Here is a 21,411-nt window from a genome sequence, read left to right as displayed (position 1 = left end):
TCACACACACACACACACACACACACACACACACACACATATATATATTATATATATATATATATATAATATATGTACATACACACACAAACACACACAAACACAACATACAGACACACACAAACACACACACACACACACATATATATATAAAGACACGCACACACACACAATATTAAGAGATAGAGCGTAGTATCCATTCAAACCAAATAAATAGAAGGTACATATTATGGGATAAACAATGATATTGGGTATTGATGTGTGACGTTGAAGGTCTGCCTTTTTCCATTTTAGCCTGCCCGTCCGGTGAGTTCGGACCTGACTGTCACGGTACCTGTCAATGTGCAATCGGAGATTCTGTGTGTGACATCCGGACTGGAGTCTGCTCTAGTGGAGGGTGTGAGGCCGGATGGAAGGGAAGCAACTGTCAGACAGGTGATCACGTTGATTTTTTATCAGCACAATGTAATATTGTAGTATTTGACTAAAATTAAAGTAGGCGTTAAAAATATAACCCAGGTATGAATACATGTAAAAGGCTTTACAAATCTTTTTTTTTTTCAATTGTTAATTGCAGTCTGCTCGCCTGGTGAGTTTGGGCCTGACTGTACCGGCACCTGTCACTGCGCGAGTGGAGATTCCGTGTGTGACATCCAGACTGGAGTCTGCTCTAGTGGAGGGTGTGAGGCTGGGTGGAAGGGAAGCAATTGTCAGACAGGTGATCACGTTGATTTTTATCAGCACAATGTAATATGGCAGTATTTGACTAAAATTAAAGTAGGTGTTAAAAAATAACCCAAGTATGAATACATGTAAAAGGCTTTACAAAACTTTTTTACAATTGTTAATTGCAGTCTGCTCGACTGGAGAATTTGGACCTGACTGTACCGGCACCTGTCATTGTGCGAGCGGAGATTCCGTGTGTGACATCCGGACTGGAGTCTGCTCTAGTGGAGGGTGTGAGGCTGGGTGGAAGGGAAGCAATTGTCAGACAGGTCATCACATTAATTTTACACATTGTATTCTGGTAGTAATTTAGTAAAATTCAAGTAGGTGTTTAAAAGAAAATAAACCCAGATATGGATACATGTAAAATTATATTTTTCAATTGTTAATTGAAGAAAGTTTATTGCAAATACATGCCCGAGGGCTAATTGCAGTTACAAACAACATAAGAAAGAAAATACAGTGGTATGTGAGACTATATCTACTTCTAGCATTATACTATATTCTACAACATGCATGGTACTAGATTTACTGGGTTTGACTTCTTCTTTTCTTGCAGCCTGCTCGCCTGGTGAGTTCGGGCCTGGCTGTAGCGGCACCTGTCGATGTGCAAACGGCCCTTCCGTGTGTGACGTCCGGACTGGAGTCTGCTCTAGTGGAGGGTGTGAGGCTGGATGGATGGGAAGCAACTGTCAGACAGGTCATCACATTAATTCTACACATTGTATTCTGGTAGTAATTGAGTAAAATTCAAGGTGTTGAAAAGAAAATAAACCCCGATACGAATACATGTAAAATGATATTTTTCAATTGATTAATTGCAGCCTGCTCGCCTGGTGAGTTTGGGCCTGGTTGTACCGGCACCTGTCGATGTGCGAGTGGAGATTCCGTGTGTGACATCCGGACTGGAGTCTGCTCTAGTGGAGGATGTGAGGCTGGATGGAAAGGAAGCAACTGTCAGACAGGTCATCACATCAATTTTTGCACATTGTAATCTGGTAGTAATTGAGAAGATTAAAGTGTTTAAGAATAGTAGAACTACATGTAAAATGTGATTTTCTATTTGGTTAATTGCAGCCTGCTCGCCCGGTGAGTTTGGGCCCGGCTGTACCGGTACCTGTCACTGTGCGAGCGGAGATTCCGTGTGTAACATCCGGACTGGAGTCTGCTCTAGTGGAGGGTGTGAGGCTGGATGGAAGGGAAGCATTTGTCAGACAGGTCATCACTTTAATTTGGTATTGTAATCTGGTAGTAATTGCGGAAAATTAAAGTAAGTGTAAAAAAACAGTATGACGACATGTAATTATATAAACTGAGATTTTCTAATTGGATAATTGCAGCCTGCTCGCCCGGTGAGTTTGGGCCTGACTGTACCGGCACCTGTCGATGTGCGAGCGGAGACTCCGTATGTGACATCCGGACTGGAGTCTGCTCTAGTGGAGGGTGTGAGGCTGGATGGAAGGGGATCAATTGTCAGACAGGTGATTCGTGTTACTTAGACACATCGTATCTGGTTATAGGCAAGGAAACGGAAAGCGAGACAAACTAAATACCGAGATGAGTACATGTAAAATAAGATTTTATATTTTTTCAGTCTGTTCGCCTGGTGAGTTCGGGCCTGGCTGTACCGGTACCTGTCACTGTGCAAACGGTCCTTCCGTGTGTGACATCCAGACTGGAGTCTGCTCTAGTGGAGGGTGTGAGGCTGGATGGAAGGGAAGCAACTGTCAGACAGGTGATTGATTTGTCTCATTTGTGACGAGCGTGCCCATGCATGGAGCAAGCAATATATTATTGTACAATATTAAAATCCAATCATCGTATACGCGTATTATGAAAGTTTCTATATCATGTTAACAGAGATCACTGTTACGCTATAGGGTGATTGGAAATTCAGACGTCAAATCTTCTTGACGTCTGAATTTTCAATCCAAGTGTTGTTTTTTTAATACAGACTTATCGTCCTGTGTATTTTGTTCGGTACAGGTTTGAAGATATTTTCATATATTTATGTACTTAACTGTTAATTTGTTTTAGATTTCTTATGTACTTAACTGTTAATTTGATGTACATTTCTTAGAGTGTCCTGACGGCCTGTACGGAGCTGACTGTACCCAATCCTGTAACTGTGCAGCCGGACCAACAGCCTGTAACAAGAGGACTGGATTCTGTACTGGGGGATGTCCGGTATTATGGACTGGGGACTCCTGTCAGATCCGTACAGGTAGTGATGAAATTTACAGTGATGCTGTTAGGGTATAAGATACATAATGTACATAATTAACTTGGTTGAATAAATGTTTGGAGTTTCATTTTGTAAAGACGAGTCTGGCTACTACGGTTTTTATATTATTTTTAAATTTTTATGCTCAGCCTGGTTTTCGAATGTTGTAATTTTTCTACTTTAGCGACTGTATCATACGAGGATCTCTTTACCAAGGAAGAAGGACAGTTTTTCGGTGATTCGTCTAACCTCATAACAGCATACAACAACATAGACACAGAAGAGTGTGCCCGTCGCTGTTTGCAAGGTTACGACAGCTATGATGGCACCACTCCGACCTGTCTGTCCTTCAACCGTCGCCCTGCCGGATCGCCAGAGGGCGGCAGTGCACGGTGTTGGCTCCGTAGTTCTGACAAGGACACGGCGGCGTCTCCTGGTCATGAGTGGGACAGTTGGCCTTTCCGGAACTACTACCAGAGGAAAGGTAACTATATACTTTATGCCTCTGTTCGATAATGGCGTCAATGCCTTATTGTGTTTAACTAATAAAAAGATGTACATACAAACTATAGATGAAAAGTAAAATTCAATGGGCTTCACGTCATCTTCTTTACAGTATTCTAGACCTTCATAATAATATTTGTAACATTTTCTGTTTAAGATATAGCAATTGTCTTTTTATAAAAACGTTAATCACTACGTTGAATTAATATTTACCACTTCTTATTCTTGTATTATCATTATCATTATTACCTCCTTCCGGATTTCCTGTGTTTCCGCGGTTAATTTTACATGTTGCCACCTTGGAAAACAGACAAAAAACAAGGTCAAAGATCCCAGAAAGATCGAAAAAGAAAAAAAAAACTCTTATATCTAATGGGGTGGAAGATTGAATTGAATTATTACATTCTTCTTGTTTATAGACATCTTGGAGCCCCAAGACTGTGCTGACGTGTTTGCACTCGGGATGCAAGACAGTCATGTGTACACTATCGGCCACCCACAACCATTCCAAGCCTACTGTGACATGGGCACTGATGGCGGGGGGTGGACGGTCATACAGCGGCGACAGGACGGGTCAGTCCCGTTTGACAAGACTTGGACTGAGTACGAACAGGGGTTCGGTAATTCTAGTGGAGAATACTGGCTGGGGCTGGGAAACATCCACAGTCTGACAACACAGAAACAAAATGAACTGTACGTGTACTTGGAAGACTGGGAAACGAACAGTCGGTTTGCGCGGTACAGCACGTTTTCTGTAGGAAATACCAGCAGCAAGTACACGGCAACGATTGACGGGTACAGCGGGGATGCTGGTGATAGTTTGGACCCGTCCACTACACGTCACAGCATTAACAACAGACAATTTTCTACAACAGACCAAGATAACGACGGTGCCAGTACCGACTGTGCAAGTACATACGGACAAGGAGGCTGGTGGTACACTCCAAGTTGTGGTTTTTCCATGTTGAACGGACAGTATCTCACAGGCTGTTCAGTACCTGCTCCAGGTTCCTGTCCCGTTGCAGATGGAATCATCTGGTACACTTGGTTGCGTTACAGATATTCCTTGAAGAAAACTGTCATGATGGTCAGGCCTGCCGATTTTCCTGGTACGTGTTTTAGTCATTACTTAGACATTGTGTATTCTATATTCTCATTTAAACAGGAAAAGTAAAATTAAATAAGTAAGAAATGCAACTGGTTACCATCATCATGACGTTATGTCCATTGTGTTAAAACGTTTACTATATGTCGTACTACATTTCTTCATAGTGTCATCATTCAGACCTTGTGAGAATGGGGGAAACCTGGCATCTGGACCGGAGGATTCAGGACTGTTCATCTGTGCATGTCCTGCAGGATGGAATGGCGAGTTTTGTGATCAGGGTAATTAAGATGCAATATTTTTACATATGCGTACACACAAATATATATATACACACACACACACACACACACAATTATTACACAAACACACACACACACACACATATATATATATATATATATACACACACGCGCGCACACACACACACACACACACACACACACACACACAATATTAAGAGATAGAGCGTAGTGTCCATTCAAACCAAATAGTTAGAAGGTACATACTATATACCATATATGGGATAAACAATAATATTGGGTATTGATGTGTGACGTTGAAGGTCTGCCTTTTTCCATTTTAGCCTGCTCGCCTGGTGAGTTTGGGCCTGGCTGTACCGGCACCTGTCATTGTGCGAGTGGAGATTCCGTGTGTGATATCCGGACTGGAGTCTGCTCTAGTGGAGGGTGTGAGGCTGGGTGGAAGGGAAGCAATTGTCAGACAGGTGATCACATTAATTTTACACACTGTATTCTTGTAGTACTTGAGTAAAATTCAAGTAAGTGTTTAAAAGAAAATAAACCCCGATATGAATACATGTAAAATGATATTTTTCAATTGTCAATTGCAGCCTGCTCGCCTGGTGAGTTCGGGCCTGGCTGTACCGGCACCTGTCGATGTGCAAACGGAGATTCCGTGTGTGACGACGTGACTGGAGTCTGCTCTAGTGGAGGGTGTGAGGTCGGATGGAAGGAGGACAACTGTCAGACAGGTCGTCACATCAATTTTTGCACACTGTAATCTGGTAGTAATTAAGAAGATTAAAGTGTTTAAGAATAGTAGAACTACATGTAAAAGGCGATTTTCTATTTGGTTAATTGCAGTCTGCTCGCCTGGTGAGTTCGGGCCAGGCTGTACCGGTACCTGTCAGTGTGCGAGTGGAGATTCCGTATGTGACATCCGGACTGGAGTCTGCTCTAGTGGAGGGTGTGAGGCTGGATGGAAGGGAAGCAACTGTCAGACAGGTGATCACGTTGATTTTATCAGCACAACGTAATATGGTAGTATTTGACTAAAATTAAAGTAGGTGTTAAAAAATAACCCAAGTATGAATACATGTAAAAGGCTTTACAAAACTTTTTTTCACTTGTTAATTGCAGTCTGCTCGCCCGGTGAGTTTGGACCTGACTGTACCGGCACCTGTCACTGTTCGAGTGGAGATTCCGTGTGTGACATCCGGACTGGAGTCTGCTCTAGTGGAGGGTGTGAGGCTGGATGGAAGGAGGACAACTGTCAGACAGGTCGTCACATCAATTTTTGCACACTGTAATTTGGTAGTAATTGAGAAGATTAAAGTGTTTAACTTTAAGAATAGTAGAACTACATGTAAAAGGCGGTTTTCTATTTGGTTAATTGCAGTCTGCTCGCCTGGTGAGTTTGGACAAGGATGTACCGGCACCTGTCGATGTGCAAGCGGAGATTCCGTATGTGACATCCGGACTGGAGTCTGCTCTAGTGGAGGGTGTGAAACTGGGTGGAAGGGAAGCAATTGTCAGACAGGTGATCACATCGATTTTTATCAGCACATTGTAATATGGTAGTATTTGACTAAAATTAAAGTAGGTGTTAAAAAATACCCCAAGCATGAATACATGTAAAAGGCTTTACAAATCTTTTTTTTTTTCAATTGTTAATTGCAGTCTGCTCGCCCGGTGAGTTCGGGCCTGGCTGTACCGGCACCTGTCACTGTGCGAGCGGAGATTCCGTGTGTGACATCCGGACTGGAGTCTGCTCTAGTGGAGGATGTGAGGCCGGGTGGAAGGGAAGCAGTTGTCAGACAGGTGATTGATTTGTCTCATTTGTGACGAGTGTGCCCATGCATAGAGCAATCAATATATGTTATTCTACAATATTTAAAACCGATTTTCGTATCATGACAGTTTCTATAACACGTTAACAGAGATCACTGTTAGGTTGTCACTTAAGTGCAACGCATCACACCGCAGCAAAACGCAACGAATGCGGACGTAACTACGCCACCGCGGGGCAAAAAAAGTCAAGGGTCGGTGACCTGATTAAGACTTCAAATTATTTGAAAATATTGTGCAAAAATTGCCAGCAGGACAAAATCTGCCGTCTGAATTTCCAATCCTCTAAAGCGGTTTTTAATACAGACCTATCGTCCTGTGTATTTTGTTCGATACAGACCTGAAGATATTTTCATATATTTATGCACCTAATGATATTTAACTGTTAATTTGATGTACATTTCTTAGAGTGTCCAGACGGCTTGTACGGAGCCGGCTGTACCCAAACCTGCCACTGTGCAGCCGGACCAACAGCCTGTAACAAGACGACTGGATTATGTACTGGGGTGTGCGTGGACTTCTGGGCTGGAGAATCGTGTCAGATACGTACAGGTACTACTAACAGTAACATTTAACACTGACAGTAATTATGGTATAAAATGCATAAGATACCTGCCACAATCCCGAATAAATAAAATAAATACATATCGACATGTAAATGAAAACGTTTGTGGACACCTAGATCTATATAGAGCAATCGGAAATACGGCTTTAATAAAGGGTTAATGCACTGCCCCGAGTTGTATATGGTGTCATAACTGCATGAGCAGCTGCCATAACCACCGAATAAACCACCGTGTGAGCGAAGCGAACGAGGTGGTTTATGAGGTGGTTATGGCAGCTGCCCATGCAGTTATGACACCATATACAACGAGGAAAAGGCAGTGCATTAAAATTATTATCATATAGCCTATCCAAACTGTCAATCAACACAATTCCTGTTTGAAATACAACAGCTTTAATATATATACATACATAAAAATACATTCGAATATATTATACGCTTTAAAACAAATATGGATAATTTCATTTAATGCAAATTGTAGTTTAAATGAAGCTAAACAAAAAAGTTTATTGGACAGAAAAATGCTACAAAGGTTTATAGAAAGAGTCGCATGCCCCTATACCCTATAACATAATGGTATCAGCCATAACACGACATGTGCTGTTATTCCGCCATAACACCACATGTGCTGTTATCGGGAAATAACAGCACGGGTATCCGGGCCTCTGATTGGTCCACGCCGTCCGGCTATATGATAATCTAATATATAGTATATGGATGAACGTTAGACATCCAGGTAAACGGTACCCATGTTTTTTTTTATTCTAATACTGGATAAATTGTGGAGACTTTGAAAGAAACTTTACACAAGTTTTGTTTGTTTTACAATGTTATATCTTTTTTGCTTTAGATACTGTCCCGTACGCAGATCTCTTTATTAAGGAGGAAGGTCGCTTCTTCGGTAGTTCTTCTAGCCACATAACAGCGTACGACAACATAGACACAGAAGAGTGTGCCCGTCGCTGTCTGCAAGGTCACGACAGCTATGATGGCGTCAATCCGACATGTCTGTCCTTCAACCATCGCCCTGCCGGATCGCCAGAGGGCGGCAGTGCACGGTGTTGGCTCAGTAGTTCTGTCACGGACAAGGCGGCATCTCCTGGTCCTGAGTGGGACAGTTGGCCTTACCGAAATTACTACCAGAGAAAGCGTAACTACATTCATACCTCTATGTGACAAGGACCTAGATTCCCTTTTCTGTAAGATTCTGTAGATTCTGTGAAAAGTGCAAAGCGATACTTGTCGTCGTTTCCACTATTTTCCATTTATGACAGTACATGTGTTATCAGTTTTTTTTACGTTTCGCATGCTAGGGCTTCACTGACAACAAGTTACTCGATCTAAGACACAAAAATGTCAGAAGAAGAGATATGTCAAATCCTGGTCAGTTATTTTTTGCCATATATGCGTATCTGTTGCCTTTCGGGAGCCAGTAAAAAACATATAGACGAAATTAGGGGGAAATTTACAACAATGAACTTATAACAAAACAATAATATAATCCCCACGGAAGTGTGAGATCTTTAAGACACATTGCTTCAGGCAATCTTCTTTCTCTATTGTTTTCAGAAATCCTGGCACCCAAAGATTGTACTGACGTGTTTGCCCTCGGGATTCAGTACAGTCATGGGTACACCATCGGCCACCCACAACCATTCCAAGCTTACTGTGACATGGACACTGATGGCGGTGGGTGGACGGTCATACAACGGCGACAGGACGGGTCCGTGCCGTTTGACAAGACTTGGACTGAGTACGAGCAGGGGTTCGGCAATACAAGTGGAGAATACTGGCTGGGATTGGGGAACATCCACAGTCTGACAACAGAGAAACAAAACGAACTGTACGTGTACTTGGAAGACTGGGAAATGAACAGCCGGTTTGCGCGGTACAGCAATTTTTCTGTAGGAGATGCCAGCAGCAAGTACACGGCAATAGTTGTTGGATATGACAGTAATAGTACTGCGGGTAACGGCCTGGATCCATCAGGATTGCGTCATAAAATTAGAAATGTGAAGTTTTCCACAATAGATCAAGATAACGACATCAACAACGCTCATTGTACAGCACTGTTTGGACAAGGTGGATGGTGGAATCCTCAAAGTTGCGGCCTGGTCATGTTGAACGGACAGTATCTAGCTGGCTGCTCTGTACCTGCTCCACCGTCCTGCTCCCAGGCAGATGGAATCGTCTGGCAAACTTGGTTGGGCTACAGATATTCACTTAAGAAAACGGTCATGATGATCAGACCAGCTGATTTTTCCGGTACGTGTTTTAGTCATTACGTAGCACTTTGTGTATTCTATATTCTTCTTGTTAAATAGAAAAGTAAACTATGATAAATAAGGAAAAATGCAATTGTGATTATTACCATTATCACTACGATATGTTCAGTGTGACAAAACTTTTACTATATGTCGTACTACACTGCTATAGTGTCATCATTCAGACCATGTGAGAATGGAGGAACCCTCACATCTGGACCGGAGGATTCCGGACTGTACATCTGTGCATGTCCCGCGGGATGGCACGGTGCATTTTGTGGGCAAAGTAAGTAATTTACCATTTCAGTAAAATTTACCTTGCATTAGACCTTTGGTTCTTCTGAGGCACAACAAACTAAAGCACGCATGTGTGTGCGACCGGGTACCATGGCGTTAACTGGGATCAATGTTATTTAAAATATAGATTCATAACATAAGTCTGATTGCTACATGATGACTAATGATATATATAATTTCCAATTATCCTTCTAATATACACATGTTTGAAATGGTTTATATCCATATAAATAAGATGAGTATGTAGGCACATACATTAAATACATAATACCAGTTTACCGCATAGTATAAAGTCATTGTATCTATCATAAATCTATCATTGTACCTCATCATCATCATCATCATCATCATGATGTACCTCAATCAAACTTCTCCCCCATCTATAATTAGAACATTTAAATTAACATTGTGACATTGTGTTTACATAAACATCTACTTTGCCTGTAACCTCCAATTCCCTTTTTTTCTCTTTGATTGATTCTGTTTCAAGTTTTTTTATAATTTCAGTATGATTTTGTATGTTTTATTTATTATTATTGCGAAAAGCAATTATTATTATTATTATTGTTATTTCATTTAATGTGGACTCCAGGAAGAATAGTATGGAGTTGACTTCCATACTAACGGAGATCTAAATAAACAAACAAACAAACAAACAAACAAACAAACAAACAAACTGAAATGTGTGCATGCATAAACTTTTGATATTGTCTGAGCTGCAGAAAGTCCTGGTGACGTGACAGTGAACGTTACGGCAGTTAACTCTACAGCCCTACACGTCAGGTGGACAGTAGGAGTATCCGGTAACCTCAACATCATCGACTCCCAAGTACGCTACAAACAGAGCGACGCGGGGGACTGGGGAGCATGGTCGTCAACCAGAGTTTCTGATGAGTACGGCGATGTCTACATCCGCGGCTTACGGCCGGCCGTCATGTACGATGTTCAAGTGCGGGTGAACAACTCGTTGGGATGGAGCGATCCTGGCAACGGGACGGGGACTACTGACGAAGCACGTAAGAATTCTTATCTTCTTTGGCTTTGACAGCCTTTTACGCGGTAGTTGTCGCCCTTTAGCTATAACACACACACACACACACACACACACACACACACACACACACGCACACACACACACACACACACACACACACACAAACAAACACACACACACAAATATATATGTGTGTGTGTGTGTATGTGTGTGTGTATGTGTGTGTGTGTGTGTGTGTGTGTGTGTGTGTGTGTGTGTGTGTGTGTGTGTGTTACAGTAAGTATGCAAAGTTTAACATTAATTGCTGTCTAATCAAAGATGTTGCTCCAATACATTTGCAGCAATGAGTAGAATGTTAGCATAATAGATATCCAAGATGGCTTTAATAAGAAAGTGTGATGTGAAATTTCATTTAATGCTATACAGTCAAGAAATTTCATTTAATGCTATACAGTCAAGAAATTTCATTTAATGCTATACAGTCAAGATAACGTGGACAGAAGCACTAATATATGTATTACCATACACCAACTCGGCCATCTTGAATGGCCCACCTCCATATTATAAATGACACGTAAAAAGCTGCTAGTTTGGAAAGGAGGTTCATAATCTCGGATTCTCCGTATAGTTCCTCGTACGTATTAAAAAGATGTAAGAAAAAATACATTCATTATACATTCCTATCTGCAAATTGCCCATAGATCCAACAGCCCCAGTAGTCCAGACGTTTGCAGACCAGCACGACTGTAACTGCCGGACGCCAAACCTCCCCCGGCCGGTCCAGCTGCGTGTAGCCTGGCGGCGCCCTGACCACATCCACGGTCAGCTGCAGGCGTACCGAATCAGCCTGTACAACAGGACCGGCGGGGAACCGTTCTACCAGGAGAACATGACGTCAGGACTGCAGCAGGAGAACCTGACAGCTGTGATTACATCACCATACCTGCAGCCCGCTAGGAACTACTCTGTCACTGTGAGTAGAAACTACAACACCTCGTTGATGTCTTAACCATTTTAAATATTTTTTTCTGTAAGACATTAATATACTTAATGTCTAAAGAATGTCTAGAAAATTCAAGAAATAGTTGCCAAATCATTGATCCTATAATGATGCAATATTACAATTACTGGATTTTAGGAATGGTCAAATGAATCAATGATATCGTTAAAACTATGTTGATTTGTGTCGTTTACACCTAACAGGTGTCAGCTATAAACACCTTCTACCATGGGAATGAGAGTTACCCGTATATGACCCGTACGAATGAAGGATGTAAGTATAATTTTTTTTTAAATTCAAAACTACGTCCAGTTTAGTTACACACATTTCCTGGGTTTGTATATCTGACCAGATTAGGAAGGACAGGCAGAATTGCAAAAGTACCACTGAATTTGGCATGGAGTCAGCAGGCATGGAGAAATCAGTCATAAAACCAAGGATTGCATACTTCCAAAAAGTTAGGAAGTCTAAAATCTCCTATTTATTATTATCAGGTCCAAATGCCCCGACTGTGACAAGAATGGCAAACAATGAATGTGGAGTAACCTGGACAGCTCCTTCAATAACCCGGGGGAGGCTGGCAGGATACAATGTAGGTAAAATGGCATAGGCGAGAAGTTTTTGCATTTTATGATTTTGCGTCTGTATACGTAAAACATCATCGAAAGATATCTCATTATTAACTATATTTGCCTTCCGCACAGGTTACATATACATACACACCACGTGTCAATCCAGATGAGTCTGACCTAGGCATCAGCTATGATACGTTTGGTTCGGATCAACAACAGTGGTCCAAATCACTGGATGAGCTCCCCTCCAACTCATTGGTCCGAGTCACAGTTCGTGCATTAACCTGTGCCGAGGGAGACAAGGGGGCAGTGTTCACTTGCGAAGTGCCACCAAGAGTTGGTGAGGAGTAGTCATATTACGAATTGTAACCAGCAAACAGAATATCAATTAATGAAAGTAAAGGCGTTATTCAAATATCTCATTTCGTGGTAACGTCTCGCATACCATAGGAGGAATGTAACTGAAATAGTGGTTGAGTCTATGGCAGGTGGTCATATGCTAATTTAGTGCCGTGGAAAGTATTTTTTTCCTTAAAGTAACGCTGTCCATTTACCAATGTAAACCACCTCCTCTCCCAGTGTTCCCTACATACACCGACCCACCTTTGAAGGCTTCTCCAACATCTTTCCCCATGGTCCTTCCGAAAGTGAGCGAGAGGAATGGTCCCATACGGTACGTGCTTCTAATATCAGATGTCTTTGCCACAACCATTAATCAGGGCTAACTGTACAAAACCACGGTTTGTATTATTTTCCTTGTGTCCTTTTGGTACTTTTACATCTCCAATAAAAAGAAATAAAACTTTATATAGAGTATACATCTCGATGCATTCTTGAAAATTTACCGATCACATTCCTGATGGCATTCTTAAGCTGTTGCCAAGTCATCGTCATCAAGATGACTAAATCCGAGAGCCTTTTTGACCTGGAAACAAGAGTTGGAGAACCAGACGTCATCCTTACCGATGATGCTCCCGATGAAGGGAAAACTGAACCATATGTGGCTTTATCACTCTCAGGGTAAGCGCAATGTTTCATAAATCCCTTAATAACACTATATGTTACTACTGCGTGTGTCATATATGTTATAAGAACATAACAAAAGCCTGTGAGCTTGGATCCTGGTGTAGTGTTTGTTACTATATGTATTTTTGTTACGACAGTCAGCACATATGGTATGTACAATTGTTTTGTAACAAACTGACGCAATTCAGGGCATATGGACATGTATATGTGTGTATTTCCCTGTCATTGTATGTTTGAAGTAGAAATAAAAATAAAAAATATAACAAAAGGTATCATGTTGTAGGATCTTTTTGCAAGGCCCTTATGCCAGCACTACAGTTTCAATGTAAAGCAATTTTACATAGAATTTTATTAAGCGCATTCATTGCATTATAGACAAATGTTTTGTACCACATTGGTCTTTTCTGGACCTTCGACAGGGAGCTGTACAGAAAAACTGATGTAGTGGAGATTGGCGATGGCGGACCTTGTGGTCACGAGTGGTGCTGTGGGCGGAGTGAACTTGCCGATGCCAGCCTCGCAAAGGAACCTGGTAATAAAGAGCTCCAGCCTGGGGAGAAGTACACGGCAGCAGTACGGTGCTACGTGGACCCTAGTGCCAGGAGGCGCAAGCGGAACACGGAAGTGGTATTTTTTTACCGTAGTTATACGTGTACATTTAGCCATGCCAACTTTTGAGTTTCTTTTCCAGTTTTTTTTAATCATGTTGTTTTAACGAATGTATGCTTTTAAAAGTGACTGAAATGCGGCGGGTACATTTCAATTGGAAATGGTTGATACTCTGTGTCATTTTCAGTTATTCACAACAAGTGGGTATATTGAGCCTGTGATCACAGGGACGGTCAACCAACCTGAAGGTAATTGTTATGGATAAGATACCATTCAAAGTTAACCTTTTTTTGGTATGCTTTTTGTGAGATGATTGTCAGAATGATTGTTTATGGCCACTTTTTTTTACCGAGTAACAAATTATTAGTTTCCCAAATACAAAGTGATTTAACTATATTGTGGTGATTCCATTCTAGGCGAACCTGTACCAGTTGCTGCTATCGTTGGCGGCAGTGTGTCTGCTCTACTGGTGGTTATTCTGGTGACAGTGGGGATAGTATGTTACAGGTACGTAAATACTCCATTCATAAAAACGTAATCATGATTTATGTGCCATGGCTAAGCGCTCTGTCCTGATTTAATCGTTTACTTGTTAAAGGAAAAGGAAATCCAAAGATGACCGGGACCCAACAGGTCCTCAGATAGACCTGAAGATAATCACAGAAGACGAAACACCCATTAAGGAATCTGCTGAGAATCCTACAGCATTGGTTGAGGACACTTCACCGTATGAAACGGTAACTGAAATGCACACTTTCATCGATTTGTCTATTCCATTTTACCAGTTTACCATCTTAATATTAATATTGCATTGTTTGCATACGTAGTGCTATTACTATCTATGTGAAAAAGAAACGTTGTAAAGATGCATGGTAAGTCTTTACTAATGCATTTTTGCCATCTAAGTTAATTAATAGCCTGGTTTATACCATTTCTTGTATTATATAGAATTATATGTACAATCCAATGCATCAGCAAACGGGGTACCATATCTGTACCGACTCAAGTTACAGACGTAAAGGTCTAGCACATCACGACTCAACTATCTTATGCATTTTGCAGACTATTTACAGCATCGCAGACCTTGTCACTGTTGACGACGTAGTGGAATTCCTGAAGGCCAAGGGATTTGGAAAGTATGCTGCAGCATTCAGGCGTAAGTAGAGTTATACTAATAATTTTCTTCCTTTCCTAGCTACAGCTGCTGATGTAGCTTGTTTAAAAGGAAGATTTGTAACGCAGGGGAGATAACTAGCTAGCAACTAGCCTGTTTTATCTCCCCTACCATTTTGCAATAGAGAAGACAAATAAAGAAATGTCAAGGTCAGTATACTATAGATTATTGTTAACGTTCTGATGTGATTGTTGGTCTGGTCTCCAGGGCACGAAGTAGACGGAGAAGGAGCAATGTCCCTGACCAGTGACATGCTCGCTGAGCTCGTCCCTGAGATCGGACCGAGGGCAAAATTACAGAAGGCCCTTCAAGAGCTGAAGGACAATCAGCATCAGGTATGGGTCGTTCGTCTTATCCATTGCTTCGAATTCTGTCTCGCTTTTCATACCACGTAAAATGTACTCGCTGGAAAAATAAGCAATAAAACATTAAAGTTTAAATGGCGTTAGGTGTCCCGTCAAACTTGATCAGTAGAGATGTAATTAGGGAACAGAATGTCATCTTTCCGGATTCACTGTCAATAAGAATGGAATTTTAAGAAAAACCCCCAATAGATGTTTAAAGTTTAAACTTCTAAACCAACACAAGAGATAACTCTCCTTAGAGCTTTCCACCGGTCACTCCGATCTTCTTCAGTAGAGTGACCCTGTGGGACTTTTCATGTGATTTTTCTGAAATGTGACGTCAATACTGGGTCAAATGTGCCTTGTAAACAATGTCGACCCCCGTCGCGGTTGAGTGACCCCAAAAGATCCCATCATCCCAATAGAATCTCTACTGCACAGGAAAATGGTTCGAACTTAATTTAGCATGACAAATATATCTACTTTACTTTCACCTCTCATTCTAGGAGTCCACCGAGAGCAGCAAACCTGTCCACCCTGATTGGGAAATCCCCCGCTCCAGCTTGAAGCTCGGTAAAATCTTGGGGAAAGGTCAGTTTGGGGAGGTTCGTATGGGGGAGCTGAGGAAGAGAGGCGTCACCGAGACAGTCGCAGTTAAGACACTGAAAGGTATGTTCTGTACATTACAAGGAGTTATGGCAAGATGTCCTGGGCACTTAAAAAGAATTTCAAAATGTAAATGTAATGTAAATAACTAAACATATAACACCTAAAAATAACTGGAAAATTGGTGGGGGGTGCATTGTTCATAATGTGCCTCAGCTCACATCTATGCTAGTATTACAGTACTGTCTGTAACAATGTGTTATTAACATTATGAATTAGCAATTGGCACATTCTATTTACTTAGCATCTGCAGAGGAAAGGGACAAAGAGGACCTCATTGGAGAGCTGGACATTCTGGTCACAGTTGGTCGTCATGACAACATCATTAGTCTAGTTGGTGCATGCACGGTTGGAGGTAAATATTCAACGTGGTTTTCTTGTTCTGTTGTTTCAATTGTGCGGTTACTTTTCATTGTGATTTCATTTGTCTTTGACAAAGAACGATGGCCCCCATAATATTGGAGACAAAAAAGTTATAAACTGAACAGGCCAGCATTCATATCGCTCAAAACATGGGTTTATTCATGCCTTGTTTAATGTTAGGGACGAGGTAGTTAGGTAGGTAATGTATGTCACGTTGTCAAACCTACCTTACCTAAAATATGTATTCGCTCTAGGCCCGCTGACACTTGTTGTTGAGTATGCAGCCAACGGATGTCTGAAGGACTGGCTGAGAAACAACCGCCCTAAGGAGCTTAACAAGACAGACGACAAAGACATTGCCACTTCCGGGATTCTGTTGCCAATGGAACAACTGATCACTTTTGGTTTAGACATAGCAAATGGGATGACTCATCTGGCTGCCATGCAGGTACACATAACATGTTACTGTATTATGGACTCATCCTCCCACGCCTCCTTACGAGTTCGGAGTATTTGCCGCGGGATAGCTCTGCCGTGGGAGAATGTATGGACTGTGATTTGATCTTTGTGATTGCAAATTCGTAATAGTACTTCTTTGTACATATTCGCATAATTAGGATCTGAACGTGGTCTTATACTGCGCTCATATCAGATTCTGTTTTCATTCCGTACAAGTAAACTGAGTTGTGTACTAAATCACTTGCTAGCTACAATTGTAGCGTCTCACATAGGTCTCACACAATTTTTGGTGGGAATTGGACATAAGTGATGATAGACAATGTTGAAATTACGGAATGGTTTCTAATACCACCACAAAATTGTGTGACAAGCTACAACTGTAACTAGCAAGTGATATGGGCGCAGTATAAGACCACGTTCAGATCCTACTTATGCGAACTGCATTATTATTCATCAACCTCTAACTTTATGTCGTTTCTTCATGTGAGATCTGGTCACGTTTTAATATCACTGCACTATGGTGTCACAATCCAATCGTTCCTCCATCCAGTGTGTCCACCGTGACCTTGCCGCCAGGAACGTGCTGCTTGGGAAGGATCTGACGGCCAAGATCTCTGACTTTGGTCTGTCACGGGATATCTACGAGGAATCTGAGTACGTCAAGACCACGAAGGTAGATTCTCGTACCCGCATGTCCAGGAAAAATATAGATACAGCAACACCCTTACTAGATGCGTGGTAGTTTACTCAATAAATCCGAACAATATATTAGAGGTTCCTAGCAATCACTATGCTGATTTTGAGTTCCTGACATGTCTACGATCAGACATAACAGGAATTGTAACCTGTGTCCATATGTTTATTGGAGCCATTTGGATTAACCACCATGAAGGGATACCATATGCATGCGATATTGTATGTGCGATATGCTTGTTTTAGTCATGTAAGCAATACTATATTATACAATATTGTATATATCATGATGATGATTGTATAAACATGTGACCATGTGACTTAAAACTTGTATGCTAGTTGATAGTATAACATAATTCATATGTAATACTATATGCAATTGTAGATCCTTGTGAATTATACACATTTGCGCGGCAAAGCTTATGAAGATGTTTTAAGTTGAATCTCATTTTCCATATAGTATAATATAATGTGTTTGTTTACTGTGAAGCAGATAAAATTAGTGCAAACGCTAGGAATCTAATGCATCTTAGCATTCATTTTCCCGTTCAGAGCCAACTACCCATCCGGTGGATTGCATACGAGTCCCTGTTCTACCACGTGTACACCACCCAAAGCGATGTGTATGTATTGTACATATATACCAGTTTTAGATATCTACGCACAGTTAACATTTAAGATGCCAGCACTGAAATAGACCTGTATTTGTTTACAATGTGTATTGTCACCTTCAGATCATTACATGATGCTAAGTCTTTACCGTACGCGTATTGCTTGTGTAGAATGGCCTCAAATTGGGGAGCTAAGATTGAAACAGCCGGAGTCCATACTGAAGTCTTATTCGTGACCTGTTAGTAAGTAGGGGTTAGCATGGGAAATCTATCATTGATTATAACACATGGCATGGTATACTTTACAGTAGTTGAATTTGTCGCATTTCAGGTGGTCCTTTGGAATCCTTTTGTGGGAGATCATGACAATGGGTAAGGACTGCACAAAAACATTTGTCATCTATAGTTTGTACTAAGTTTGAAATTTGAAATGTATTTGACATGTTACCCCAAATCTCTCACTTCGTCTGATAAATACGGTATTGCATTTTCAATTATAGGTTTATTGAACCATTTCAGTTGATCTGTGGTAGTCATTCCGTTATTAAACATTTAATCTGAAGTTGTACGACCATAAATGCGCTATTTACCAGTTTCATACTTCACTTTACTCACTCTTCCAGGTAAACAACCGTACGGCCGGATGACAGGCAAGGAGCTCATGAAGCTTCTCCCAGGTGGCTACAGGCTGGAGAAACCCGCTCTGTGTCCCCAAGATGTGTATGTCTGACTAAAGCCTTGTATATATTAAGTTCAGCTCTTTTGTGTAACTTGACAGAATTCCGATACGATTTCGTTTTCTTTTATTGGCTGACCGTGAAAAATAAAAGTCGTCCATACACATATACTGTATAGATACACATCTTACACATGACTCTTAACGTTGAATTGTTATAATTGCTTGCCTCACTGTCGAAAATATTTTGTACCCAACAGTTATGAAGTGATGAAGACCTGCTGGGAAACCCTTCCTGAGAACAGGCCAACTTTCCCTGAGCTGAAGGCAACTCTGGATCGGATCATTCAAGATCACAGGGTAAACTTTTATATAGGAGGTTTTATATATTTTTGATATTGAAGACCACAAGGTAAAATTTTATATAGGTTTTATATATTTTTGATATTCAAGACCACATGGTAACGTTTTATATTAGTGTATTAACTTTATCAATTTAAGGGCTAAGTAAAAATTGTCTTATTCAAAAACATTCCATTTTCACTCTATTTTACTCTTATGTCCAGTCCTGATCAAATTCTTAGTGACTTATTGTATGGAATTAATGGCTTACATGGAATTGGTTTGAAACACTCTGACGTGTAGTTCTGACTGCCATCGCTAGAGTAAGTGAACACCAGTCTCAATGTTGTTTATCTTTTGTTTACCTTTGCAGACATATGCCTCATTGCTGAAGTAGGAAACTACGCAATGGAAGAGAATGAAAGAGAGAATCTTTTTGACAAGAGGAAAATATTACATTGTGTCATTTTGTAGATAACTTAGGCCCAGAATACAACATATGTTTGTTAATTATAACTAGGAATATCCAGTATGCGGAATTTACTTTCGCAGAACGGAATCGTACATTGCTTATAGAACGTTTTAACAATAAGATGTGTATATATATCCAATATATTGTCACAAACACAGTGCATGCTAGAGTGTACTTTAAGTACATCATAACCTAAGAATACATTAAGGACAATTAAGTACAAAGCATTAATCAGAAAAACAGAATTTATTGCTTACATCCTTATTTGTACCCTCCATTAGCTTGGTGGCACACATAGCCAGGCAATATATAACAGAATTACATGTTACAGCCACGTATCAATACGTGCATTGATTCAAGACGTATTAATTATGCCGTAGATATTCTGTACACGTTAAACTGTTAATTGGATATAAAAGTTTTTCCATTCCAAGATCAACAGAACAATTGTTTGTTATGGTTTGCTTTGAAAAATGTAACCCGGTGTTTGCATTTATGATACATGTATTTGGTACTAAGCTGCTACTAAAGGATTAAACATTTCTACTGCTTTAACCCTGGTTTTTCGCATAACATTTTAGGATAAGGATACATATAACCTTCCATATAATGCATTATGGTCTCCTTGAATTTGAAGCAAACGGATTTTACAAATTTTCCCATGAACGAAAATACCATATCGTAATAATGTGAGTCACTTTTTTTCTGGTCCTCCAAAAACACTAACGTATTGGCAGACGTCTAAAACATTATGTGGTAATCAGGAGAGTAATATTCACCTTTAACGCATACAAGCTTCACCTCTGACCCCTAAAACGTAGGAGGACACAAACAAAAACATTGTTTACGTGTACTAAAGGTGAGCTTGGGAGGGGAAAAATCATAAAAGGAAGCAGGTAAGACGTAGAAATATGCGGCCAAGTAGGTTTATACAAAGTGTAAGAGTTTAGGATCATTTCTGTGCAAAAAAAAAGCCACAATAAGACGATAATTTAGAGATATATTCTGGATGTAAATATGCATGGTGGAAATGAGGGGAAGGGGGGCGAAACATACGTAATGCGAACGCTCATTACCTCTTAACGCAATTACTACTAATACTAGTATGTAGCTAGCAACGTGTGATAGAATATATATAGGTTTTATTTCATCTATATTCAGACATTTCTTTCTTTGTTAGGCTGGGCATGGCCATGGCAGGACATGGGTCTCACACCGGAGTTGGACAGAATTGCTATGATGGGTCTCCCACCGGAGTTTTTCCAGTTAAATGTGAGTACGACCCAAGCGACGATGGGTATCCCTCTGGTGTTCACCGGGTTCAACATGTCCAAAGCAACCCAAACAACGATGGGTATCCCACCGGTGTTTTCCAGGTTAAATGTGAGAGCAACCCAAGTAACGATGGGTATCCCACTGGTGTTTCCCAATTTCAACCTGGAAGCAACCTAAATAATGGGTCTCCCACCAGTGTTTTTTCAGTTAAATGTGAGAGCAACCCAAGTACTAGTAACGATGGGTATCCCACTGGTGTTTCCCAATTTCAAACTGGAAGTAACCCGAATGATGAAGGGTATTTCACCAGTGTTTTCCAGGTTAAATGTGAGAGCGACGTCCCAATTGCAAGCAATGATG

At 40.8% G+C, this 21,411-nt stretch overlaps 2 protein-coding genes and 1 pseudogene across 2 annotated transcripts in view; all 3 read left to right on the top strand.

The window, feature by feature from the left end:
- LOC109462693 (multiple epidermal growth factor-like domains protein 6) overlaps nucleotides 1-5,582 on the top strand; it is an 11,190-nt gene extending 5,608 nt beyond the window's left edge. The window contains exons 8-10 of the mRNA XM_019759252.1: nucleotides 4,727-4,840; nucleotides 5,146-5,157; nucleotides 5,413-5,582. Coding sequence (XP_019614811.1) covers nucleotides 4,727-4,840; nucleotides 5,146-5,157; nucleotides 5,413-5,582 — 296 coding nt within the window. The remainder of the gene's footprint in view (nucleotides 1-4,726; nucleotides 4,841-5,145; nucleotides 5,158-5,412) is intronic.
- A 3,002-nt stretch (nucleotides 5,583-8,584) lies between these two features.
- Nucleotides 8,585-9,613, top strand: LOC109462691 (annotated as a pseudogene).
- A 15-nt stretch (nucleotides 9,614-9,628) lies between these two features.
- LOC109462690 lies at nucleotides 9,629-19,701 on the top strand. Its single transcript, XM_019759251.1, has 23 exons — nucleotides 9,629-9,764; nucleotides 10,498-10,791; nucleotides 11,471-11,742; nucleotides 11,973-12,042; nucleotides 12,264-12,361; nucleotides 12,474-12,681; nucleotides 12,921-13,014; nucleotides 13,215-13,361; nucleotides 13,787-13,994; nucleotides 14,164-14,224; nucleotides 14,393-14,483; nucleotides 14,575-14,713; nucleotides 15,039-15,132; nucleotides 15,358-15,485; nucleotides 16,001-16,163; nucleotides 16,405-16,515; nucleotides 16,778-16,971; nucleotides 17,533-17,655; nucleotides 18,228-18,298; nucleotides 18,618-18,658; nucleotides 18,910-19,006; nucleotides 19,223-19,322; nucleotides 19,678-19,701. The coding sequence occupies exons 1-23, from the start codon at nucleotides 9,629-9,631 to the stop codon at nucleotides 19,699-19,701; spliced, it is 2,964 nt and encodes a 987-aa protein (XP_019614810.1).
- The last annotated feature ends 1,710 nt before the right edge of the window (nucleotides 19,702-21,411 follow it).

Source organism: Branchiostoma belcheri, unplaced genomic scaffold, assembly GCF_001625305.1.
Source record: "Branchiostoma belcheri isolate BF01 breed outbred unplaced genomic scaffold, Haploidv18h27 scaffold12, whole genome shotgun sequence".
NCBI classification, from domain to species: Eukaryota; Metazoa; Chordata; class Leptocardii; order Amphioxiformes; family Branchiostomatidae; genus Branchiostoma; species Branchiostoma belcheri.
Note: the sequence above shows the minus strand (reverse complement) of the source record. Positions and strands in the feature narration are given on the sequence as shown.

Excerpts from the sequence above, each read along its gene's own strand:
- LOC109462690 (XM_019759251.1), top strand. The coding sequence starts at position 9,629 with ATGTCGTACTACACTGCTATAGTGTCATCATTCAGACCATGTGAGAAT. Across the intron at positions 11,743-11,972 it reads CTAGGAACTACTCTGTCACT|GTGTCAGCTATAAACACCTT; the intron begins GTGAGTAGAAAC and ends TACACCTAACAG. Across the intron at positions 15,133-15,357 it reads GTATGCTGCAGCATTCAGGC|GGCACGAAGTAGACGGAGAA; the intron begins GTAAGTAGAGTT and ends TCTGGTCTCCAG.